We start from the raw sequence: 26,317 nt of genomic DNA, 5'->3' as shown, positions 1-26,317 counted from the left end.
GGCTTCCATCCTCTGTGTTTTCTGAGTGTTTCAGCTGCCAAGTCCTGGAACTCTTCCACCTTTTCTCTTTCTGCAGCTCTTCTATGTTACTCAGTGCATGCTAAGTTATTGTTTTCATCATGTATAATGCAGATGTTTCAATAATGTATCTCTGATGACCCTCATAGATTTGTTTAGGACCATTCTATGATTTATTTTCAGGTGCTCCAATCTGATTCTTAAGTCTGGACAACAGTCTTGCATCCATTTCACCACCTGAATCCTCTTTACATCCCTCCTCCTTGAATCCTTGTAGGTGGGTGCTGAGGAAGCAATTGTGATTCTCTTATTCCATCAACTTATTTCTTAATTCATTTCTTTCTGTTTCTCATAAACTTTAGTCTTTTGATGCTGAGTGAAATCAAAGGCTTAACTTGCTGTTTCTCTTCTTCTTTTAATATTTGTTTATTTCTGCCATCTGTTTTACCAGCATTAGAGTTCTTTTTAAATCTGTTCGCAAGTCCTTCCCTCATTGTTCTTAAAAGCATTCCTTCATTACACCTGTGGGGCAGTTTTGTTTTGTTTCCTAACCCCCTTCTTCTTTTCCAGCACTATATCTTTTCCATGCTTGTCTGATGAGCTTCATGAATTGCTTTGAACTCCTGCTTCCAAAGAGGCATCCAAACCTCTGTTTTATTACAGTTTCTTTTGTTTTTTCATTGCCTCATTTTTTTCCAATATTATTTAGTTGATGTTTTGACTTGGCTCATGTTTAAGTATTAAACCCAGGCAGGCAGAGAACAGGGCATTCATTCTAGCTGTTGCAAGCTGCCCCCATGTCAGCGGATCAGGATCTCAGCAGATCTACAATACCGGACAACTAAGATGTCTTGATTTAAAAAGTCATTTGCACCCTTTAAATGGTCCTCTTTAATGTGGCTGTCAGATCAAGCAGCTAGTAGAAAAGGAATTCTCAAATGAAAGTACTGTCATTGGATTTATTTGATTTATTTTTCAGTGACTTGAGTATATGTTCCAGTTTCATCAAGTTGCAAGCAGGGGCTATGCTACCAAATTTTTCAAAGTATGCAGAGAGTACTACTTTAAAGGAAGGAAGGCAAACTTTGTTAAAAAGCATGCATGCGTATGCCAAAACACACTGATTCTGCCTGCAGACCTCCACCTACACCCTACAAAATGCCAACAAGGATTTTGCATTGGTTTGTGACACACAGGTTTTGTTGACATTTCTTGCAACTGGAATTGTTTCCACATTAATGGTCCCAGTCTGCCTTGCTTATTCTTCTAGTTGCTTGCATCTTACCTTACTGTTTACAGTTGGCTAGAGGCAAAGCAAGATCTTGAGACAAAACCAAAAGAGACATTTGGAGCATTTTCCACAGAGCAAATTCCCCAGTGAAAGGCAACTAACAATGAAGACTTACAATAGAGATGCAGCCTTGCCAAGTGAGTGGCTAGATGCAGCAGAGTGAAACATTTGCTTATAAGTCAGCCACTGCTAATTAGCAGCTTCTTGTTTTGTCAAATTAAAAGCTTTTTTGAATAATACTGAGCAGGATCTGATGCTCGAATACCGTAGGAAGGAGGAAGCAAGCATGGCTTCATGATCAGCACTTTGCTCCAATAACTTTTGCTGAACATTTTACAGTGCAGACTGCAGCCCGTATGTCCTAACCTGATCTGCTTTGTAATCTGCACTCCGCAAGACATGGGCATTATCAAAGCAAAGAAATGAACTTGGATTTGTAATTTTGTAATTGGTTGATAATTTTATGAACTACTGTAAATGACCCAGAGAGCTATTCAGTGATATGGAGCTAAATACATTTTAAAAGTTATTGCTATGGGAGAAATGGTAACCTGCACGTGGAATTTAAATGTGAAGTGATGATTGCTTCCTTGCAAGGAAGTCAAGGTGGCTTACAAAATTTCTTCCTCTCAATTTTAATGTCATAGCAACAACCCCTCGATAGGTTATGCTGATGGTTAGTGACTTGCCCAAAGTCAGCACCCAGTAAGCTTCATGGCCAAATGGGGACTGGAACCTGGACCTCCTGAGTCCAACACTCTAACCACTACACCACACCGGCTGTTAGGTCATCTTCTTTAAGATTAATATCACCCTGTTTAATGCTCAAATCACTTGTTTACAACCACCATTATGGCAATAGTTAAGATGAAACAAGATGGTGGGTCCAATAGCTGAAGTCAATTAACACTTCAGGATGACTGATCCTAGCAATAAGCCAGGCTGGGTTGGCTGTTGTCCTAACAAACTACAATGTGTTCAACAGACAATCAGGCCTACCATGGGCTGTTTGCCGTACCCTTCCTCCTCTGTCCTCCTGCAGGTACACGAGGAGATCTGTGGCAGGACTGACTTGGTTGGTCCCCTTCCCCCAACGTTCACAAGCCCTTCTTTTCTTCCTTTAACTTTCCCCCCCACGGACTGTAATCTCCAACTTGACAGCCAGTTTTTCCAATCTCTGTTTTGACAGTCAGTGAGAGTACCTTTGAATTGTCCAAGCAGCACACTGAAAGGGCAGTCAGTGGTTGGCAAACAATATCTTTTTAAATGTGCCCATTGCGTCTGCAAATATTTTTGTAATTTAAATAAATTAGCCTCACTTGCACAAACCATCAGTGTGGAAATGGGGAACTTCAGCTGGGCGATATCACTGGGCATATCTGATATCAGATTGTAGCAGGTACCAATCCTGGACACTGACCCAAGAAAACTTGAAATCCCCAAATAGGGGGGGAGGTTAGTTTAAGAACTACTAAAACACAGGAAAGAGTATTTCAACTCCAGATTCACTCCAGATTTTGTTACGTGCCATTAAGTCTTCTCCAACTTATGGTGACCCTATGAATGAAAGCCCTACAAAATGTGCTGTCCATAACAGCTCCATTCAGCTCTTCCGAGTTCAAGGCTGTGGCTTCCTTTATGGATTCAATCCATCTCTTACTTGGTCTTCCCTTTCATTTTCAGACTTTGACTTTCCCTAACACAGAATCACAGAAAAGCCATGGAGTATCAGATGAAAGGGTCTATCTAATCCAGCATTCCAAACACAAAGGATGGCAACCAGTCACTCACAGAATAGATTGCCACAGATTGTCTTCTCCAAGGAGTCTTGCCTTCTCGCACTGTATCCAAAGTATAACAGCCTCAATTCTTTCATTTTTTATTCTGTGGAAAGCTCGGGCTTGATTTGATCTATGATCCCCTTGTTTGTCTTTTATAAGTACAGGGTATTTGCAAAGCCGTTTCAGACTCATTACTTTTCTTCCAAATGGCTTTCACTCCCATGCATTGTGACTGAGAATACAATAGTTTCGATGATCTTGATGTCCAATAAAATATCCTTACAGTTCATTATCTTTTCTAGTTTGTTTGCTGCTGCCCTTCCAACTCCCAGTCCTCTTTGAATTTCTTGGCTACAGTCTCCCTTTGAATTGATGGTGTGTGAAATCTTTTGAATTCTTCATTATTGAAAGTAAAGTTTTGTAATTGTTCTGTGGACAAGATTTCTATTTTCTTCATATTCAGCTGCAGTCCTGATTTTGTAATTCTTATTTCACTTCAGTGCAAATATATAGGAATTTGGGGCTCATTCCATATAATATTCCATCATAGATTTGGTAGACCAAAATAATGTTCTGTGTAAAAATATTAATGTAAGAAAACCAGGATTATTTATGTTTTCTTCAGTATGGGCACCCAGGCAGATTCCAAATCATTTATACAGAGCTACTGATCAAAAATAAACAATTTAAAAATGTTTGAGAACATTTATGACATAATTTTTAAAAGGTACTGAACTACTGATACACCGTCTAATGTGCCACTTGGACACTTTGTGGGGCTGTCAGTGACAGAGATTATGAAAAGTTCCTGAAAGGGGAAAAGGGGAATAATGCTGTGGTGCTGACTGAAAAGGAGTCATAAATGGAGTGAGGAGGGGAGGCAAAGTGGCTTCAGACACAAAGGGCCCTGGGATACCTGCTGGAAGTGTGGGGACAGCCCATGTTGCATCTGAGTGTCTGCTGGGTGCATCACAACTTATTTGCAGGGTGTGCTGTCATGTGGCGCTAACTCACGCAGAATATGGGACTTGTAAATAATCCACTCTTTCCACATTTACAGCCCTGAACATGAAAGGGAACACATTCTCAAATACTAAAGTTTTCACAGTTCTGAATTTGCTGATAGATTTGTTCTTGTGCATGTATGTTATGATATGGAATTTTGGTATTACCCCTATAGACGTTATTTCAGGAAGGCATTTTGGAAGGCATGGGGTGAAATGGTTTTATAGGTGAATATTAAGTTTCGCTTTATCATTCTACAAAACCAGTTCTAAATGGGCCTCAAAAATGTATCTCCTCACATCCTTTCCTCTTATATGTGTCTATTCATTATGAATAAATAGGATCACATTTCAACAGATAGCAGGACTGCACAATATGCCAGGAATCTAATAAAATATGACTGTTACATGTGGCTACAAACCAATTTTCATTCTTTATACGTATTTTATTCTTTATAAATGCACCTGATTTTGTGCTAAAAGGAAGATCTGGATTTCACTGTATAATTTAATTAGTATTACAGTGTTTGGAAGAATGTCTGTGGCTCATCTCCCTATTCTGGGACAGGTATGTCCCAGGAAGAAATAAAGTAATATAACCAACTGAATTAGGAAAACCAGGTTCAACATTAAAACATTTAACTGGCATTTTCTTAACATTATAAGACAAGTGCCTTTGAAAAGTAATTATTTTTCAACCTTTTCTTTTTTTGGTACCATGGTAATAGTAACCTAAAAAAGAATGGGAACTAGTAAGAACAGGAACTTACATGGCAACGGAAAATACAGGGCAACATCCTGGATGCTACACCAGTTAGTGGTTGAGATCAATTTACTGAATCCTAAGAGAGAAGACAAAGAAAGTGCGGAGGCAGGAGATAGAAAGAAATATTTCTGGGACTGAGCCCTGAACTGTATAGACTACTGCAAAAACCAAGCACATGGTTGGATGACATTAGTTTTATTTTCCATGCATTTCAACAAAAAATAAGGAATATTCAATTTTATGGTTAAATCAGCATGAGGATGCATGCTGAGCTCCTCCCCATAGTGCTTTTAGTCAACGTTGCTTTAGAATTGTGGCACGCAGGTCATTTAGGCAGCAACTGCACTTTTGGGTTTTTCAAGAATCCTATGGAAAAAGACCTCCCTGCCATTTGAAGCGAAGGTCTTTGTGTTGCAAAATTACCGGCCGTGAAAAACAAATCATCGACTCAGAATGACTTCATGGTGACTTTGTTCACAACAAAATGGAAAACATGGTAGCAAAATGGAATATACACTCTTTTAGCCTTAGGATTGTTTCATGTAGTTTCACACTAACAATAAAATGGATGTTTACTAGTTCTGTGTTTATTCCAGAAGAAAGGCCAATTTCTGGCTGTGATGGTAAGCCGATGTCTCGGTTATTTCCTTGCGCGCAGCAGGCATGGAGTCCCATAAAAGAATGCTCCTTTGCAAGAGGAAAAAAAGCATGTCTTTCTTTGCCAGATTCCAGTCTCCTTGCTTTCTTTTTGACCTGCTAGTTTTGCAAGTGGAGGGACTGTATTATTTATTTATTTGATTTATATCCTACTTGTCTTCCATCATCAAACTCAGGATGACAATATAGGGTCCCCTTGTATCCCCGCTTCCAGACATTCACCAGAACTAGCTATAGCAAGCTGATTGTATAATATGCCTCAGACCAAGAAAATGAAGAAAATTCAATCTTGCATAATCGCCGACTGCAGGCGCTACATGTCAGCCCCAAGTTTAACCTCATCAATAAGAATGGCTTCATAGCCTTGCTACTATTCATCTTCTGGAACACTGCAGAACTTAGCTAATTAGATCTTTAAAATAAATAGCATTAATATTTACTTAGAAGTTTATGTATATACCATTTGTAAACATGGAGGCCTCTCTCTATACGTATATAACTATGTATTGTAGTTTTGTTAGGAGAGAAATAAGTTGACTGGAACTTTTCCTGAACCCCAAGAATGGGAAAGAACAGAGTTTTAAATAAATGCATGCACTCTGTATGTGTGTTCCCCAGAAATGAGCTTCTTTCTTTGCCTTGATTAATTTGAAGAACAAATGTGCACATGTGGCACAATTCAAGATGGTGATGCATATAACATTATCTGCCAGGAGGTTACAGGGCTAAAATCTAGTGGGAGAAAGGAGGGAGATGACAAATTGGGATGGCAACATGCTAAATCCTACCATGATGTTACTCAGCATGGCCACCTTCATCCTAATGTATTGCCCACTAGGGAATATATAAACTTTCCTGTTCTAGTATTGTACTACAGAAGATCATGCTGGCACTAATTTCCACTTAAGGTTTCCTATGGGAACAGAGACATTTCTAGTGCTACAGATGTTTTGGAGTTGGCTTAAATTATCCTCCCTAATTTCAGCATGGCACCACGTTGGAATCATGAGAAGGATTAAGCTTCCTACTCCAGGATTAAGCTTCCTGCTACTTAAGTCTTGCAGTCGATCTTGTGTAAGTAGCTACTGCTTTTATTTTCTTTTTATTAATGTTTTTCTTCATTTTGTCTTATTTTAAATTTTGTTTTTATTAATACTATTTTTGAGTATGAATTACTATTTGAGTATGACCATTCTTTTGGGATGTCTGGTAATCACAGCTCAGAACTTGGCTGAATTGTGACTTGGTAATACCAAGCACAGAGCTCTAAATCAAAGTAGGTCTCCCCCAGAAATAATAAAAGATCTTATTGCTGATTCAGCCAATTGTGGCATCTACTGGTTTATTGAGGGACTTGTCCCAGTAGGAGAGCCTGAAGAACTTGAACTTCATCTAATCCAAATACCTCCTTTAGCTACTGGCTAAAGGATCTCAGAGACCTCACAGGGTGTCAGCATCAAATTGCTAATGCCAGAGTGTAGGACATGGAATAATCAATTTAAGTTGCGACAACCCAGATTCAGGCTGGACATCAGGAAAAGCTTCCTCACTGTCGGAGCAATACGACAGTGGAACCAGCTGCCTAGAGAGGTTTGGGCTCTCCCTCACTAGAAACATTCAGAAAGAAACTGGACAGCCATCTGAGTGGGATGGTGTAACTTGGTGTCCTGCAACAGCAGGGAGTTGGACTGATGGCCTCCACAGCACCTTCCAACTCTACTCTTCTATGATTCTATGAATGAATAGCCTGAGTTCCCCCTCCCACTGTTAGCAATACAGAAAAATCTATCTGTATCTAAAAAATTCTCAGTTTATTTCCCATGGTTATTGGCAGTCCTGAAAATGACACATCCCAAAATGAAAAAATAAAGAAAACATTTAGGAAAATTGCCTCTTTACCACTATTTTTAAAGAAGCGTATCATAAAATTAGACTGTTAAATTCTAATGAACGAAGTCAATGAACATGTATTAGAAACTATAGGGATATTACCGCCATTTCTGATCACCAAATTAACAATTGTTCTTTTACATTAATTTTAGGCAAAGTCTGCTAGTGAAATTTATAAAAGGAAGCAGATGGCACATTCAATAGTCTACAATAAATTACAACAGTTAGAAAGACAGTTATATACCAAGAACAGCAAAGAATCTGGTCTACAGATGGGTTTATAGATGACCCTTCCAATTTTTAATAATCTCCATAATTTATGTACAGGCAAGAAATGCAAAGATGCCTAATGCACCTTCTTAATGAGCCACTTCTATTTACTTAGGCAATGCTTCATGGTCCAGTTAACTTTTTAATTAAAGGCAGCAAGATGCTCGTGTTCCATGCAAGTGGCATGGAAAAGAATGTTTAGTGTGCAGAATGTTCAGCTGGGACACTGGGATACTTTGCTTCCTTCTGGAGAACCCGGTACATCTATTATTTCCCTTTTCAAACACAGCTACAAATGCATTCCGTCACTGTGAAGCCAGAAACTTCTGGCTTCTCCCCAGTTAATTTGTTGTCATTAAATTTCTTGTAATACTCCAATACCTGGTCAAGTATGACCAATCACCTATAATGGGTTTTTGACAAAAATGCCTTGTCTTATTTGTCACTTCTATGGCTATTCAATGTTTGAATGGAAAGTACAGAAAATAGTATCCATGTGGCAATTCTATCAAATAGATTTACCTTGTCCACTTAACACATTTCTAGCACTTATTCTTACCTGGATGGGAACTCTCATGGGCAAAATGGATGCTCTTATCTCTCCTTTTGCCCCCAAATAGCTAGTCAACTTATGTCTGCCTCTCTATATATATTTCTGTCTCCTTCCCTCTCGCTCCCCACCCCACATTTTTGGAAAGGCATCCATGACCATTCTGACCATGGGGGCCTGGTCCAGCCAAGGCACCCTACTTTAGGTTTGAGGAGAGTTGAGAAGACATGAAACTACCTTTGTCAAAGATATTGAATATGATTATAAAATATGGATGCAGGTTATTATTAAACAAGCACAAGAAAACTTACGTTCCCCTCTCTGTGACCTCTTGGCTCCCCGAACAGGGCAGGGGTGCTTTATGGGCCTCCAAAGGTGCTGGGGTGAATGATGTGTCAGTTCCGCACCTCAGGCAGAGAATGATTGGCAATGCCTCTTGCAATAGCATTTATGCTGGGGGTCCTCAAGCTTTTTAACCAGGGGGCCAGTTGAAAGGTGCTGGTGCTGGGCGTGGGCCAGAAAGGTGGTGCCAGTGGCGCATGCAGGCTGGCGTAGGGGTGGCGCATGCGGGCATGTGTGCTGAGGCGGGGGCGGGGCGTGTGGCAAGGGGAGGCGAGGTGTGGGTGGGCATGCGCCAGCAGGCGGGCACACAAGGCAGCAGCTTGCTCGCTTGGATATTGTTTTCTCCGAGTGAGCAAACCGCTGCCTCCCCGCATGCGGGGCGAGGTGGGCAGCGGGAGGGGGGCACATGTGGCAGGTCCAAATGGGCATGGCGGGCCGGATCCAGCCCCCGGGCCATAGTTTGAGGACCCATGATTTATACGGTTTCTCTTTCCAACTACTGTAGAGCTTGTCAGGATGCACTGAAACTCCCTCCTCTCTCCTGTGGCCTGCTTTCAAGAAACCATTTTGGCTTTCAGACACTGGGAAAGTTTGCTATTCTACCTGTCGAATTTCAGAGTGAGGGATGGCAGACCACGATTGACAAAGAAATGGTCAAGGAATACCTATCTGGAATAAACATGTAAAACTCCAGTGCCTGATGAACTCCATCCCAGAGTCATAAAAGAACTAGCAGAGGAACTCTCAGAACCACTGTCTAATATCCTTGATAAATCCTGGAAAACAGGAGAAGTGCCAGATGGCTGGACAAGGGCTAACCTTGTCCCCATCTTCAAGAAAGGGAAAAAAGATTACTCTGGGAACTACAGACCAGTTATTACGACAACAATATCTGGAAAAATTCTAGATCAATTTTTTAAAAATCACTCCACAAGCAGTGCTTGATAGAAGCCAAGATGGATGTATCAAGAATAAATCCTGTCAGACTAATTTAATCTCATTTTTTGACTGTGTACCCTCCCAAACAGACAGTGGAAACACTGTAGACATAATCTACCTCGACTTTAGCAAAGCTTTTGGCATAGTCCCCCATGACATTCTGATAAGTAAAACAGCAAAAAGTGGACTAGATAGAAAAACTATTAGGTGGATCCAAATTTGGCTGCTAAATCAGACACAAAGACTGCACCTTCAATGGTACCTTCTCAAATGGGAAAGGTAACTACCGGGATGCCACAGGGTTCAGTACTAGGCCCAATGCCCATCAAAATCTGCATTAATAATTTAGAAGAGGAAGTACAAGGAACGGTAATCAAATTTGCAGACAATACAAAACTGGGTGGAATAGCGAACACCCTGGATGACAGATCCAGGACTGAGGGCAAGAAAATGAAATGCAATAGGGACAAATGCCAAGTCCTCCACCTAGTAAAAGGAAACCAAATGCATCAATACAAGATGCAAAAAGAGCAAATGCTTTTTCAGGATGCATTAATTCATTCTTTCTTTCATTCATATATTATTGCATTTATATACTACCCCAATAGCCCAGGGAGCTTTAAAAATATTAAAACCCCCATGTAAAACATTAAATACAAAAGGCTAAAAACAATGCTAAGAAATACCAACAGCAATAACTCCATATAAAAACTATAACCCCACAATGCAATGCAGCAGTGCAATATTAAAATATAAATACATGAAATTTTCCATTAATTAATTTTTAATATATCTGGTGAAAAAATGATTTCACTGGGCACTAAAAGGATAATAAAGATGGCACTGGGCAAAGCTCTCTGGGGAGCATGTTCTAGAGATGTGGTGCCACCACTGAAAAGCCCCTTTTTCTGTTTACCATCCCCCTTATTTTAGGGGGAGGTTCCCTGAGAAGGACCTTGTTGCTGTTCTTTGTGGCACAGAATAGTAGGGCTGAGGAAGCAAACTTAAAAGCAGGACAATATCAAGAGATTGGGGTAAGACTGATAAATACATTCTAAGCTGGATAATTAAGTGCACATTATCCCTCAGTCAGTCAGTTAATTGAAGTATTTCTTCCAAATCACACAAAGTAATAGTACCCCTATACTGTTCACTAGTTGACCTCATCTAGAATTTGTGTCCAGTTTTCAGCACCAAGATTTAAGAAAGATGCAGAAAAATTGGAAAGGGTCCAGAGGAGGGCAACAAAATGATCCAGGATTTGGAAACCCTGCCCTATAAGGAGAGACTGAGAGAACTGGGCATGTTCAGCCTTGAGAAGAAAAGACTGAGGGGGGACATGATATCCCTCTATAAGTACCTCAAAGGCTGTCACAAAGAGGAAGGTCAAGATCTCTTCTTGCTAATACCAGAGTGTAGGACATGCAATAATCAATTCAAGTGGTGACAACCCAGATTCAGGCTGGACATCAGGAAAAGCTTCCTCTCTCTCAGAGCAATACGACAGTGGAACCAGCTGCCTAGAGAGGTTTGGGCTCTCCCACACTAGAGACATACAAGAAGAAACTGGACAGTCATCTGAGTAGGATAGTGTAACTTGGTATCCTGCACCAGCAGGGGGTTGGACCTGATGGCCTTCATGGCCCCTTCTAACTCTACTATTCTATGATCTTGTGGAAGAGAGCTCCATAGTTTAACTGTGTGAAAAGTTTTGCCTTCTATCTGTCCTGAATCTTCCACCAATCAATTTCATGGGACAACACTGGGTTCTAGTATTATGTGTGGAAGAAAAAGTCTTTTTCCTCCAGCCCTTTATAAATTGCATTGCCTTTTCCTGTTCCAAATTGTTTGTTCTCACTGAGTCTGTACAAGTGTCTGTGGTCCAGTGGACGCAGTCCATCCAGACCCACAGATACTGTGTAGCCCTGTATAATACTGACAGCGGTTCCCAGATATCGGAAGATAAAGTGTTGATTTTGGAAGGCATAACTTCAAGTAGTTTTATGTAGAGGAAGTTTGGTCCTGTGAGGATGGCTATGTACAAAATATCATGATGTTACTTTTTTATAGTAAATGAAGAGATAATGAAACTTAATTTCTTCTTTTATTGTGCATCATAGGCTATAAATATAACCAGCATCTGCAAATATACCACATGACAAAATGTCACCAAAGATGGCACAGAATACACAGTTTACTAGCTTGTTTAATACTTCAGTGCCTAACAATATCCTCCACATTAACACATTTCTGCCATGTGTTATGATTTTGTATTATTGCAATTCATCATTTCATAGGAGTTTCCCATCAATCTGCATATGGATACGTAAGTGACAATTCTATTATTTTTTCCAAATGCAAAGATATTAAAAAAAAAAGGTTCTACAAGTCTTTTGTTCAAGAATTACTAAAACACAAGAACACATGACTTAAACCCCAGATTTAGAGTGACTGTACAGGGATATATATGCACATATACAGACATATATATGGGGGAAGGTGTAAGGAATGCAAGGAACTGGGCAGATGCCACACCATCATGTAGTCAGTATGTGGCTCTATCTGAAATTTCTTGAATCACATGAACATTTGCATGGTTCCATATAGATTGAAGGTATCAGAGGCAAGGGTCATGCCCAGAACCTCTGCAAAGATGTCTGAAGATGGACTCAGAGGGGAAGGAAGAGGAGGAGGTTGAGGGCACATGGCCACATAGCTGGTGTAACGTGTTAATATTGCTAAGAGCTCATTAAGCCATTTGGGAACCGGGGGAATGCCATTCCAGAGCAGAGAGGAGAATGGAAAGCAATTAAGTACTAGCAATCCCAGATGAAATGTCAAACAAAAAGTGGTGAGCAGTGTAGGGATATTATGCTAGTCAAAGTGGCTCACTACCTAGGAAACTCCCCATGGAAAGAGTGGCAGGGCCTAGTTTGAATGGGTAAACATTTGGTATCAACTCTCTTACTAGCTTGCCACCTTAGATTAAGAAGCTGAAACCTTTGCAGCCATTTCCTGTAACATGACCCCTGTGCAGCCTGAAGCAACATATAATAAAAGCCGATGGCTTGAGCAGAGGCAGGGCAGCCTGGAAACCAAGCAGAGGCAATACAAATTGATTTTAGCATTTTTAAAATATTAGGATTCTTTTTTTTTTTTTTGGAAGACTTCTTCTACAGGATTCCATCCAGAAGTAGTTACAAGGGCTGGGAATCCTCTCTTGCTCCTCAAAAATGCTGCTGAAGGGTTGATGGATGCTCACACTAGCAGACAGAGAGATCTGCCCAGAGAAGTAGAAGCATGCTCACAGCAGTTCTCCTATACAAGAACAGATGTTTTTCTGCTGCTATGGCTGCCCCACCAAGTGGAAGGGCCCAAAACAGAGCAATTTAGACATGCGTCACAGGTGGCTGAGAATGCACAGGTCCTGTGGTTTCATCCATCCCAGCCCCAAGCAAGGCCAAACACTATGTCATCCTGAAATGAGGCGCAATAACTTCACTTCCATTGAGGAAATGAGGACAGTGGAAAGAACTGTGGCAGAAGTGTGACATGTGAACTGTGAGAGAACCTAACAGAGAATCCCTGAGGTTGTAGAATTCCCTCTCCTCTGAGATGTACCCGGTGCCTTCACTGTATGCATTTGGTTGACTTACCCTTTTCCCAGACCTCTGGAAATGAATGAAGGATATGTGATCAAGTTGTTTTCTTCCTGTATTGATCTTTATGTACATACCTGCCCACAGTGTAACAGGCAGCCTTTAAATACATCTGCCACAGAGGCCCCACTACCATCTTAGGATATACTCTGTTTGGAATATTTCATTTATGAAACCAACAGAAGTATTCTGCTTACCTCACCAGTAGCCAAGGAGGAGCTGGAGAACCTGCTCACATCATACATGATTCCCTCATAACCATCTCTCCCCATTATATTTATGAAAAGCAGGCAATCACAACATTTTCACAGCCTAAACATTCATTATAGCTCAGAAAATCTTTTCATTTCCTTGGTAATGGCAATTACACATAACTATAGCAATCTGCTCATGAAACACATTTTCACTTCTACTGAATTCTTCAAAGTGAATGAAATTCTCTGGGTCAGAGGCCTTCCTTTATTTCCATACCAAAATAAGTATAAATGTGAAGATTTCATCATTAACTCTTCTTCAAGCTTGTTTGCTACTGCTGGGATTAAACTACAACCAATTTACAAAGGGTATAACCTCTGGTGATGAAATGCAATTTTTATTGGATAGTACATTGAGTATACCCTAGACTTTAATCTTTATAAAACAAATGAAATCCCAAGTTAAAGGATATTAACGTTATTTAATTAGGTATCTGTTATCAAATCAAAGTGAGATGGTAAGCTATGAGTCAAACTAATACTTTTGAAAAAGAAACAGATCCATTCCATAAACTATCAACAGAAAATAAAATAATACATGACTATATTTTAAGGCCAGTTAGGATAAGTGAAAAATTTTGAAAATGTTCAAGGGGGGGAAAAGTGATTATATTAAGCGATAGTATTAAAATTCATGGTGGTGTTTAAAAGTATAGTCTAATATACACTATTAAAGTATTGCTATGTCCATTGATAAATCCCTTATAAATTTTCAGAAAATTAATAACATTTTTAATAGGCACCCCTGGTCTTCCCCATACCCTACTAAACACTTGCCTTGTTTTCTAATTTTAACACTTCTTGTTCTGTTGGATTTCATTGCTAACAAGGAGGGATTAACCTTTGGTTGTGGAAAAGCCAGAACACAAGGAAGGCAACAACATCATTTTTTTAAGTGGCTGAGAGCTGTCCCTACCCTCCTCAGACTTCCCCTTTCCTGCTGAGCTTAGCTGTGGGCAATGCGATAACATAAAGTATTTGATAGCGGCTTGTCTCCACTGGTCAAGCAAGACCTAGTAGCTCTACAAATGCCTGTTCCTGGTGGGAATAAAACTTCTAGACCTGGTTTACTAATTTGGAGCAGAATGGCAGCCTGAATGGCTGGGGTCCCCTTGGGTGTGCCTGTTGGCACTGTTGCAATGAATACTCAACTCCTAAAAGTGCCCCTTCACTGCTTCTGTTTATCAGTCCACCCCATGGGTCAACCTTATGCTAACGAGGCACAATCAGGAATTATCTGAGGACACGATCAGATTGTAACCCGCATGGAAAGGTCCAGTTGCATTTCCCTTTCTGGGAATTTTCCAGTGCTTCTAGAAGTACCCTTGACTGTGCAATCTTCCTTTGCCTTTGAGCAGCTGGCTAAAACAGGCAGCTTTGAACTCCCAGCAGTCTCCCCTGGTCCTTGCCAGTTGCTCTGACAAGTTATGCCAGGATCTTGATATACACATTTTAATTAGCTAGTTCGATGTTTCCTTTTTATTTTAAAAGCAATGAAGCATTCCCAAACTTCTTTCTGCTTCATTCTGGAATCTATTCAATTGGAAACTGGGTTTGATTTAATTCTCTTGCCTAGTTGAAGCTGGCCACAACCAGCCAGCCTGAACCACTTCGTAAACACACTGAGCTGATTTCTAAGGAGTTTTAACAGGCACTGGAAAAGGAGTTTATGCTTCCCCAGAAGTGCAACAATCTGGATTCTCACATGTCTAAGATGAAAGCATTATTAGCTCTGTGGCTGCTTCTAATTTTCTCTGGCAATTGTAAGCATTGTCCAATTGTCATGCTAAATGGCATGAATGTTTGCTGGAGATTAAAGGGTGGGAGACAATCCCTGTGGATCTTTAACAGAAGAGAGCCTGCAGGAGACTGCTTGAACTGATGGAGCCAAACAGTTGCAGGCTGTCTGTGGATGTAGCCACCATGGAACGTCCATGACTAGGAGTAGTATACCTTGGATTGCTAGAAGCTAAGCATCCTTGCATGTTTCTCACAGCATAAAATTGGTTATTGCTGGACTGAGAGTACTGCAAAACTTGGTCCCTTGGTCTGATCCAGGAAGACAATTGTTATATCCAGACAAATATTTGTTTCCCAGTGATGCTGCTAATTCCTTCTGCTCGTCACACATATACTGGTGAACTCTGAAATTATCCTCTTGTACAGCAGCCCACTTAATATATAGTCACAGCACAGACTGACAGCATGCTAGAAGCTAGTGACATGCTTTCATAATAAAAAGACAGAAATAGCACATTTGAAAAATAATTTCTGGCTGACTTACTGTCCTGGACCGGATTTCTTTGGCATAGAGAGGTTTCAAGAATTCTGAATCCCCTTCCAGCTTTAAACCTTTTTCGGTAATCCTTAGGTTTCCCATTCCATCCTGAAATACACAAAAGGCTTCCCATTAGCTATGATTTCATAAATAGTAGGCTGTCAGAAATATGTTTCCTGGGAAAGAAAACCATGCAAAATACTGGGAGGCACTGTACCATGCAATCAGCCCTCAGACTTACTCTTTGTGAGAACACAGAGTTTCCAGCAATCTAAAATGCCCCCAAGTAGGCCATATATTCAGGTGAAAGATGCCCTTTAGCTTGTCATCGGGGAGAGAACGAGGTGAGAAAGTTGATAGGGTGGCATCTAATGTTAATACAAAGCCATTCATTGTAACATGTCCAACTTTCAGCGTTTATATTGATACTTCCCCCTTCATTTATTACTTGAGTCAGAACGCAGAAGATGCATTTGTCTCAAAATAATATCTTCCACATGGACAGCATGCAGTTTAGTGCATGTAGAAAAATTAAGTATAGTGCAATCTGAATGATCTTATCCCTTTCTTTGTGCATAATGAATTTGACGCTCTCATTTGACTTTTTATAAATCTAGTTTTACTAAAGTCTTTAGAGGTATTATGTATGTTCAACTCAACTCCCTAGAATTCTACAAAAAAAAAAAAAAGAACACACATCTTTTTTGCCACATTATGAAAAGCAGTCCAGAATCCAAATGAATGTTTTTACAGCTCTGTGCATGCCATTCTTTGTGTCTAATAGAACAATAATGCAAATCCACATCAAAAAGTAAAATATATGTAAGTTGCCATGTTTCATTTTTAATGTTGGAAAAGCATATCACCTGTTACAGCAGGAATCTTAGTCTAGCTGAAGACAATAACTCATAAAAAGTATATATGTAGGAGGTACAGATGCACAAAGTCATCGTCAAAGACATCAAAGAAACATGTAATGCTAAGTGTCATTTCTGACATATAAGAGACTTCTTGTGGTAGGAGTTCAGAATATTAGGTAAAATATAGGCTAATTACTTGCAGAAATTTCAGATCTTTATGTTCCAACTTTCAACTCCTGTTAATGGTCATCAATGATTAAATCTATCATTTGAAGCTCTTGTTCTTTCCATTCAAGGCCCTCCACGGTACCTGTGCATTTGCATGTGCATTTTCTCATCTAATTAGGGATGTATCAGGATGACTCCTAGACGTGATATAGCCTTCACAGTTAACATCACGGACAGGTTTTTTTCTTCTTTTTTGCATAGATCGCATCAGACATAAGAGCATTCCCCAGTCATTCAGTTTCAGTTGCTCACAAGAGACATTCAATGATGAGACACCAAATAACTTATGTTTGTGTGGAATTCTGCCCTGTATTTCCACTGGAAACACTGGAATGCAGCAACTGGCCTATGCTCTCATATGGATGGCTTGGGATAAGAGAGGATGGTAATTCCAATAGACCACAACGGTCTATTGTGGAAAAAATGCTTGATACTAGTCTTATGAAAACTAGCATACCAGCTATGACTACTGAGATGAAGGCAAAGAAGATCCTTCTCTGTGCCTCTTAAGCAAAGAGTTATCACCCCACCCCACCCCCCACAACCCTAATCAGAGGATATAGACTGCTGTTCCCACAATGCTGTTATTCCATTCAAGACTCATGACCACAAGTGTTTAGATCTCAGGCATGGATCTGAAAGAAGTGGCGCCCCATCTGTGGGCTCTCCCCCTTGTGTGGGTACTGGTCTTGCCTCAGCTGTCCCCACCTTGGAAAGACATCTGAGAAGTAGATCCTGTGGTGCAGCTACAGGTTCCCCCTGTGATTGTGAATCCTGACACAATGCTCCCAATCACAAGGGAAGCCTACCTGCGCACAAATATTTTCCCCAATACAGATGGTGGGATGGTGCAGTTAGCAGGTGTGACCCCACTTTCACCCTCTACACAATTACAGCTGCATGCGAACAACATAAAAAATGGAACCTTGGTCTCAGTACCTTTAGTAGGCTGGACTCCTGAGTCAATATGGTTTTGGGGAAGCTTTTGCCTGTGCCAAGACAACAATGTAACACGACTGACTGTATTTCAGCACTAACTGCGCCACCACGACAGTGCCAAAAATAAATAAGAAATAAACAGAAGCAGAACTGTACCGTATATGTAGACTTTTTATTAGTTCTATCATCTTTTCTAAAAAAAAGCATAAATAGCATCATAAACATCATGTTGCTCAGGAATCTTGTTGACTTAATATGAACATATGAGGTATTGATTCTCCAGTAATATTAATAGGATCAGGCAACAGTAACTTGATTTAAGATCTTCTGGCTCGCAGATACCAAGGGACTACTGTCCAGTGTTCCAATCCTCACTTTGCCATGAAGCTCACTGGGTGACTATCGGCCAGTGATTGACTCTCAACCTATTCTACTTCACAGGGAGGACAAAATGGAAAGCAGGAAAAACCATGTAAGCTGCCATGGGTGCCTTGCAAATGTCATTGTCACCATCATGAGCAACAAAAAGGGCTTCTTTCAGCATGTAAATAGGAAGAGGAAGGGGAGACAAGTGGTGGGGCCACTAAATAAGGAGGAAGGGGATCCAGTGACTGATGCGAGGGAACAGGCTCTGATGCTAAATGACTATTTTGCCTCTGTGTTCTCCCCAAAGCAGGACAGGGGAGATCTGCATGGGAGTTTAGATGAGGCCGGGGACTTAGGGGCACAGATTAGAGTCACCCCCCCCTAGAAGTTGAGGGGCTCCTCAGGGCACTGGACATTACAAAGGTGCCAGGTCCTGATGGGTTACACCCGAGAGTACTTAGAGAGTTGTCAGGGATTCTCTCACACCCACTGGCTTCCATTTTTGAGGCTTCATGGAGAACGGGTGAAGTTCCAGAGAACTAGAGGGTGGCATCAGTGGTCCCAATTTTCAAAAAGGGTAGTAGAAAGGACACGGGGAATTACAGACCTGTTAGCCTTACGTCCATTGTAGGAAAGGCTCATAATAGTGAGAGATCTAGTAATGCTAGATAGGGAAGGGAGGCTGGCAGCCACACAACACAGCTTCTGCAAAAACAGGTCCTGCCAGACAAACCTTGTGGAATTCTAAGACAAGATTTCGAGATGGCTAGATGGAGGGGATGCAGTGGATGTGGTATACCTGGATTTCAGCAAGGCCTTTGACAAAGTGCCCCATGATATCCTGGTGGAGAAACTGAGGAATTTTGGGATACACCAAAGCACTGTCCAATGGATAAGGGCATGGTTGAGTGCCTGAAAGCAGAGGGTAACCATTAGTGGGGAGTCATCGGGATGGCAGCCAGTGACAAGTGGGGTCCCCCAGGGCTCTGCCCTTGGGCCGATCCTGTTTAATCTTTTCATTAATGACATGGAAGAAGCGGTGAACAGTCTGCTGATCAAATTTGCAGACGATACTAAAACTGGAGCAGTGGCCACAACTGAGGAGCAGGTACTCCAGATCCAAAAGGATCTGGACAGACTATAGAAGTGGGCAGGAGACAACAGGATGGTATTCAATGTGGATAAGTGCAAGTTCTTGCACTTGGGGCATAGGAATAGGTGTCATAAGTACATAATAGGGGACAGGTGGCTGGAGAGCAGCACTTGTGAAAGGGACCTCGGGGTGCTGGTTGACTGCAGGCTAAACATGAGTCAGCAGTGTGATGCGGTGGTTAAGAGGGCGAACACCACCCTTGCTTGCATAGCCAGAAGTGTGGCTTCTAGATCAAGAGGTATTACTTCCACTCTACATGACTCTGGTGCATCCACAACTGGAGTATTGTGCTCAGTTTTGGGCCCCTCGTTACAGAAAGGATATAGCCAGGTTGGAGTCAGTGCAGCATAGAGCCACAAGGTTGGTGGCCGGTTTGCAGGGGATGCCGTATGAGGCAAGGCTGAGGGAACTGGGTCCTTCAGCCTGGAGAAGAGGAGACTCAGAGGGGATATGTTGGCAACATACAGGCATGTGAGGGGATGTCACATGGAGATGGGTAGAGACCTGTTCTCCCCTGCGGAGAAAGGCAGGACGCGCTCCAACAGAGCAAAGCTCAGGGAGCCAAGGTTCCATTTGGATGCCAGGAAGCACTTCCTGACAGTTAGGACCCCGAGGGTGTGGAAGGGGCTTCCACGAGAGGTCCTTGAGGCCCCATCAGTGCGGATGTTCAAGGATAGGCTGGACATGCACATGGTGGGCAAGTCGTGAGTGGAGCTGGCTGGAGCCGGGGGTCAGACTAGCTGGACCGGGAGGCCCCATCTGACTCGCTCTGTTTCTATGTTTCTGTCATCATTGAGGTGATCTCTGATGATTCCCCTGAAGCTATAAAATGATTTCCTATCCTGTTTGGAAGTCCCGCCCCAGAACTCCAGAGCAGATTTGAGGGACATGGGGACTTCTTCCTGTAAGACACCATTTTGATGAAAACACTTATAATTTAAAACAAGGAAACGCTGTGATTGTTAGTCCTTTTCAGATATTCAACAGACATCTGAAGGAGCCCACACTAGAGATGTTCAAAAAGAAACTGGATGGCCATCTGAGTGGGATGGTGTAATGTGGTTTACTACAACAGCAGGGAGTTGGACTTGATGGCCTCCACAGCACCTTCCAACTCTACTTTTCTATGATTCTGTGAGCCAGAGGGGATGCATGTGGGTGGAAATGTAGGAGAATTTAAGAAGAGCCTTGAATGAGTTTGGATGTCTATGAATCTGATCTGCAGATACTACAGCAGATTGACTTTTCCTGAGTTTCATGGTATTGTGGACTTTTAAAAAGCTTTCTATAATTGCATACAAATTTAGTCATAAAATATGAAAATTTTAAAAATGGCCTGAACAAACTTGCACAAATGTATATAGACATTACCATATTTGTCAGTCTGAAGAAGGCTTCTGCATGCACAGGCATTCATCCGCAGTACAGAACTTCTGAGCCAGCCTAAAGATATTGTTGGATTTACTCCAGAAGACATAATTTGGCCTGCAAGCCCTAATGATCATAATCCATTTTTTTCTTGAGAGCTCTCTGGCTCCTTGAGAGCAGACAGCATATGACTACATGGTTCCTTCTTTTTAAAATATGAATCTGAGGCTTGTATTTGTCAGCCAATATTTTACATTGATCTCTAAATAATCTCTTAGGTCAGAGCGTGAAGCTCTGTCTGGTCAACACAGAGATTGCTATGGAGCTTGGCTAACTGGCTCATTTTAAATTAAGCAAGGCTGTGATCTGATGTATAAGAGAATGTTGCTGCTCCTGCATAATTATTTTAAAATCTTCACTGTTCAGATCTCCATCAGTTGAAGCAATGTGTGCTCCCTTCTCCACTTTTCCTATTCAGTTTTGATCTTGGCTATCACTCCTCATAATCTTTTCCATTTTGCATTGTCATGTGCTCCCAGACTCCAGGCCTACTCAAATGATGAGTGCACATAGTTCCTAAAGCTCCTGCTACTTAGATGTAAAAAGACTTTATGACAAACGGTGTGAAAAGTTGGCTCCAGCCCCTGGCAGATAATTAAAAACACTGTATTTCTTTTAGAAATAGTTTAGTTCTGTGTTTTCAACATGGAATGAAACATCTTGCAAACTGTAAAAACAAGGAGAGGCTGCCAGAATTCCATGCAATTCATCCCTTGTAGCTTTCATTTAATTAAGTATTCAGAGGTGTAATGCACACAACATAACCAAGCCACTTTCAGTCTGGGGTGAGAAGGACCATCTTTTATGAAGGTCATTCATTTATGTTGTATTTATAGTGAATTTGTTTTTCAATATGTGCATGCATGTGGGAAGTGGGAAGTGGTAGAGAGCAAATATACTCCAAATAATGCACATTTTATTTCCAAGTAATTTCCTCTGGGCAGATGCCATACAATTTAAAATGCAATACAAATATGTAAAAGAATAAGGTACAATATGTTTGGTGGCCAGTATGCAGGGAAAGCCATATGAGACGAGACTGAGGAAACTGGGTCTTTTCAGCCTGGAGAAGAGGAGACTCCGAGGGGATCTGTTGGCAACATATACTCCAATGGAGCGAGGCTTAGGGAAGCTTAGGGAACCAAGGTTCAATTTTGATACCAGGAAGCACTTCCTGATAGTTAGGATCCCTCAGGTATGGAATGGGTTTCCATGGGAGGTGGTTGAGGCCCCATCGGTGAGGGTGTTCAAGGACAGGCTAGACATGCACACGGTGGGCATGTTGTGAGCAGAGCCGACTAGAGCTGGGGGGTCAGACTAGATGGCCCGGGGGACCCTTCTGACTCGTTCTGTTTCTATGTTTCTATGATGCCAAACAATAGCAAGCACAGGAATCAATAAAAGAGCCATAAAAATCTAGAACTGCAGCTCTAAAGTCCTGAGAGATGAGAGTGGCTGTTCTGTTGCTGAAAAGAGAACCACACAGGTTTCAGGTGCTCCACTTTGGGGAGTTTTCCATAAGTTGAGTGCCACTAATGCAAAGGGCCTCTCACTCACTTAAAGTGTTGATACTAGCTAATAACCTTTCATCCCTTCGATCTTAAACATTGCGCCACAGATCACATCTCTTTGCCTCATTACCAAGCATTATTATGGTGCTTCCAGAATTAGAGTTCCCAATCTTAGCAAATTATTATTATATCTTGCTTTGGTGCTTCTCCTGACCATGTTATTCCTCGCCAGACCCCTGTGATTGGGCAATTCACTCAGTCCTTCCATTCTTAATTAATTTTCTGTGTTTATAGCTAAAAGAAAGGAGGAGGTGTGGAAATACAGGAGGACTACAAATGTTGTCATCTGGGCCCCTTCCTCCACCTGTGCCATCACACTTGATGTGTGCGACAGGAAACAGGAGGCACGTACAATGGAAGCTTCACCGGGAGCACTGCTGCTCCCTTTCACTGATCTGCTGCCACTATTGTTAGTCTATTTTCTTCTTCTTTCTATTACCAAAAGCATCCTGTTGGGATATTCAGCTACAGATTTTCAAACTATAGATGGTGTGAACAATATGCAAAGAAAAAGCCCTCGAGAGGGTACAGATGAATTATTGAGAGAAAGATGCGAAAGACGAGTGAGATGCCCCTGCAAACATCATGCTTCTTCCTTTTGAGATGTCAGCCTTACTATTACACAGAGGCTCCTTCCTGGGCTCGCGAAGATTGGCAATTATAGTGTTGGAGCTACTTGCACATTCTGCCAGCAGATGGAAAAAGATACAGCCAACCTCTTAGCACAATGTAAGTGAAGATAAACTCTGGTCTCAGAGGTGTGAGAATTAATGTTATCATATAATTTTGAAATGGAGGTGGTAAGCATCCCTTCAAGAGAGACATACGCTGTGGATTGTATTGATTGTTACAAGGGACAGTTGAATAAGAGATGGATAATAAAGAGCAAATTGCTACAATGCTAGGTGAAAAACGCTGGCATATATATTCTGGTGGGGGAGCTTGGAGCTTTAACTGAAACATAAAGGAAAAGGAAAGGAAATGTGATTAGGACTGCACCAAACGGTTCAGATTACATTCCTACAGAGGCAACATTTGCTATTTTAGCATGAGCAGGAATTATTTTAGCTTTCTGAAAATCTGTTGTTAAAAACATGTATTTTAAAGCTCTTAGAAAAACTTAATCTTTGGTAAAGTTATATAAGTTATGGAGCAATCCTTTAAGCCCATGGATAGAGTCTAGACAGGCATTACATTACTTAGATTCCCAAGTTGGACAGACCTCCAAAATTCTCTGTTTATGTCATCAGGGAATAGCTTGTGTGAAATCATTGCAGGCAGCATTCACAAACATTATCTCCCCACCACTGCATCTACAATCCAGCAGGCTTCCTTGTCTTTCTCTGATTCTTTCAATAATCTTGGAATAAACTTGAAGGGGACTTTCCAGAGTGTGGGGTGTCGTTGCTTCCCCATGATCAAGGTTCGGAAAACCATCAGAAGCAGTCAAGGATCACAAGGAAGGGATCTTTCCTCTTAGGACAGTTTGCTTACCCCCTGCAATATCTCGGCTCTCCTTCCCACCTGCCTGCCAGTATCCAGTAACCATCCTCTCTCCTTCCATTCTGCTAATCAGTTGCCCTGTTTTGCATTTAAGACAGAGTATTCAACCGAACAAACACGGTGCAATATTTTTGTTGTTGCCAACAGTACAAAATGAAGCTTACACACAAGAAATACAAACATTCTGTTCATTATTCTCAACTATGCATTATTTATCTCATGAGCATAATTTATTCTACTTTCTATTAAACTTATCTTTTTGTTAAGTTTATTTAAAAAAATACTTGCAGTAAAAAGCAACCCAAACCCCAAAATAGGGTTTCAAAAGTTTCTACCTTGGGTTGAAGCACTGGAAGAGTTCCTGCCTGAGACCCTGGACAGAACAGGCAGTCCATACATAGAATCATCATGTGTTGCAGCATAAGGTACCATATACTTTCTGAGAGCAACAATTGTGCAAAGCAGAATTTGCTGTTTTGCATGACAAAAGACAGTTCAGCAACTTTGCCTTTAGCACCTTGTGCAAGACCTTTTTCCAGGTGCCCTCACTGAATGAGATGAGACAGGTGGTAACTAAGGAGAGGCTTTTCCAGTGGTTCTGGAGTGCTCCCTTCAGAGCAGTTTCTGAATGCCTGCATTGCTCCCTTTGCTGCACTGGATGAAACACTTTTTATTTACCCAAGTGTTTTAGTTCTTCCATCTTAAAAGTGGATACATTTTTAGATTTTTGCACTTCTGCCGCTTTTTGCTTTCATTTTATTCTTTAAAATTTAAGGTGTTTGTATTATGTTGCACTAGGTCATTGTGCTGTTTTCTGAAATGCCCAGAGAGCTCTCCCTTTTTGGGCAGCAGACAAAAGTAGCCAACAAAACAAACTACAGCAGGGTTGCAAGGAGTAGGGAGCAGCAACCAAGGCTTTCAGTTGTACAGACATAAGAGAGAAAATTCATGCCCAAGCGTGTTTCTTCCTCCAAACTCCTGAAAAGGGAGCAGCAGCACAAATGGGGATGATTTTGCATAACCAGGAAAGGCTCCCTTGGCTGGCCCTGTGCATAGGGTGATAAGAAAAAGCTGTCCTCCTTGCCCAGGATGGCATCAGTCACCCCTGGATAATCCTCTCTTAATTCCGAAATTACATGGTTTTAAAACCTTTTAAAAATCCAGGTCAGCTCACTGTATGTCTAAAGAAGTTAATGCTTTAAAAACATATATATTAAAAATAAATAAAAATTGAATCATGCAGTCTTAGAAGGCTCCAAGACCATGACTCCTGCCATTAACAGAGATGTCCATGACAAATCCCAAACCTTAACCAAAGCCTTTCAACAGCACAGTCAGCCTTATGCCTCCAGCAGAGAAAAGTCATAAAGTATGAGTGCATGCTGAATGGCTTGTGGTTGAATAGTTAGACAAGCCTAAAATGATAGCTACATTTCAGGCATAGCAGACCCTGAAGCGCTCTGTGGCAATACTGACTCTTCCAGTCATAAATCACATGTTCACAAAGGCTCTTCTTGGATTTAATTTTAATACACTCACAACTTATAAATCCAAAGTGACCTAATGTTGCCATGGAGGGACCTGAGGTGTCACGTAAACAGACCTCTCATGATCCATCTGAGATGGGCTTCAATTCATTACAAGCCTTCCTTTTATCCAGGATATCATTGGAAGGAAAACACAGATAAGTTGAATGCAAAACAACTTTTGCTAATAATTACTCTCCACTTATCACACTAGTACAATTGCCGCTTTGAAGTGTTAACCAGCTTTTAACATTATACAGGCCACTTCACATGCCAAGGGAATGTCAGCTTCTGAGTAAGTAACTTATAATAACACCCAGCTGTGGGAATCCTGGAAACATTGGTTTGAATTAGCATGACGACATGGAATTTAGATCATCTGGAATCAGCTTGGGTCAGTGTTTTGCCTAAACTCTGCCCATCCTTCTGAGGCTAGCATCAATACGAAAAGGGGGAAAATGTCCTTAGAAATGCCAGACACATCCCATGGGGACTGGCCTGTAAAAGTGATGCTGGGACATTTTCTTGGTTCACACAGTGACCAGCATGGCCTGGTGCACAGAATCTACCACCAAATCCAATGTTCTGCCAGCTCACTGTAAGCAGGTCAGATGGTGGGGGCAGCTTTGCTTTACTTTCTCTTCATGATCCCCCTTGTTTATTTTCTTCCCATTCATATTGAGTGTCATATTTTGGTAGAAAGGTGGAATACAAACCAAATAAATAAGTAAATACATGATGTAGTAAATGGGAGGGAACTAACTATGCTGACTGCAGGGTCAGTATAGTTATTTATTTCTTTTTTATACTGCCTAATAGCTGAGGCTCTCTGGGCTGTTCACAAATACTAAAATTAAACAAGAGTTTAAAAGACACATGGACAGAAATAAATTTAAAGGAGCAAAACCATAACAGAATGTGTGAATGTAATGGGAAATAATATACTTCTATTTCCATTCACATTTGGACTTGGGAATGGGACAAGTCTGGACTATGGGCAGTCTGAAATGCTATTCATGTACATCCCTAGTTAAATCTTCTACA

The 26,317-nt window shown here is 41.2% G+C and overlaps 1 protein-coding gene across 3 annotated transcripts in view; it reads right to left on the bottom strand.

The window, feature by feature from the left end:
- Positions 1-26,317, bottom strand: part of SGCD (sarcoglycan delta) — a 532,748-nt gene that overhangs the window by 108,642 nt on the left and 397,789 nt on the right. For all 3 annotated transcript variants that reach the window (XM_044451058.1, XM_044451059.1, XM_044451057.1), the window contains one exon: positions 15,706-15,807. In XM_044451058.1, coding sequence (XP_044306993.1) covers positions 15,706-15,807 — 102 coding nt within the window. The remainder of the gene's footprint in view (positions 1-15,705; positions 15,808-26,317) is intronic.

Source organism: Varanus komodoensis, unplaced genomic scaffold (genome assembly GCF_004798865.1).
Source record: "Varanus komodoensis strain SLA01 unplaced genomic scaffold, ASM479886v1 scaffold6_1, whole genome shotgun sequence".
Lineage (NCBI taxonomy): Eukaryota > Metazoa > Chordata > Lepidosauria > Squamata > Varanidae > Varanus > Varanus komodoensis.
Note: the sequence above shows the minus strand (reverse complement) of the source record. Positions and strands in the feature narration are given on the sequence as shown.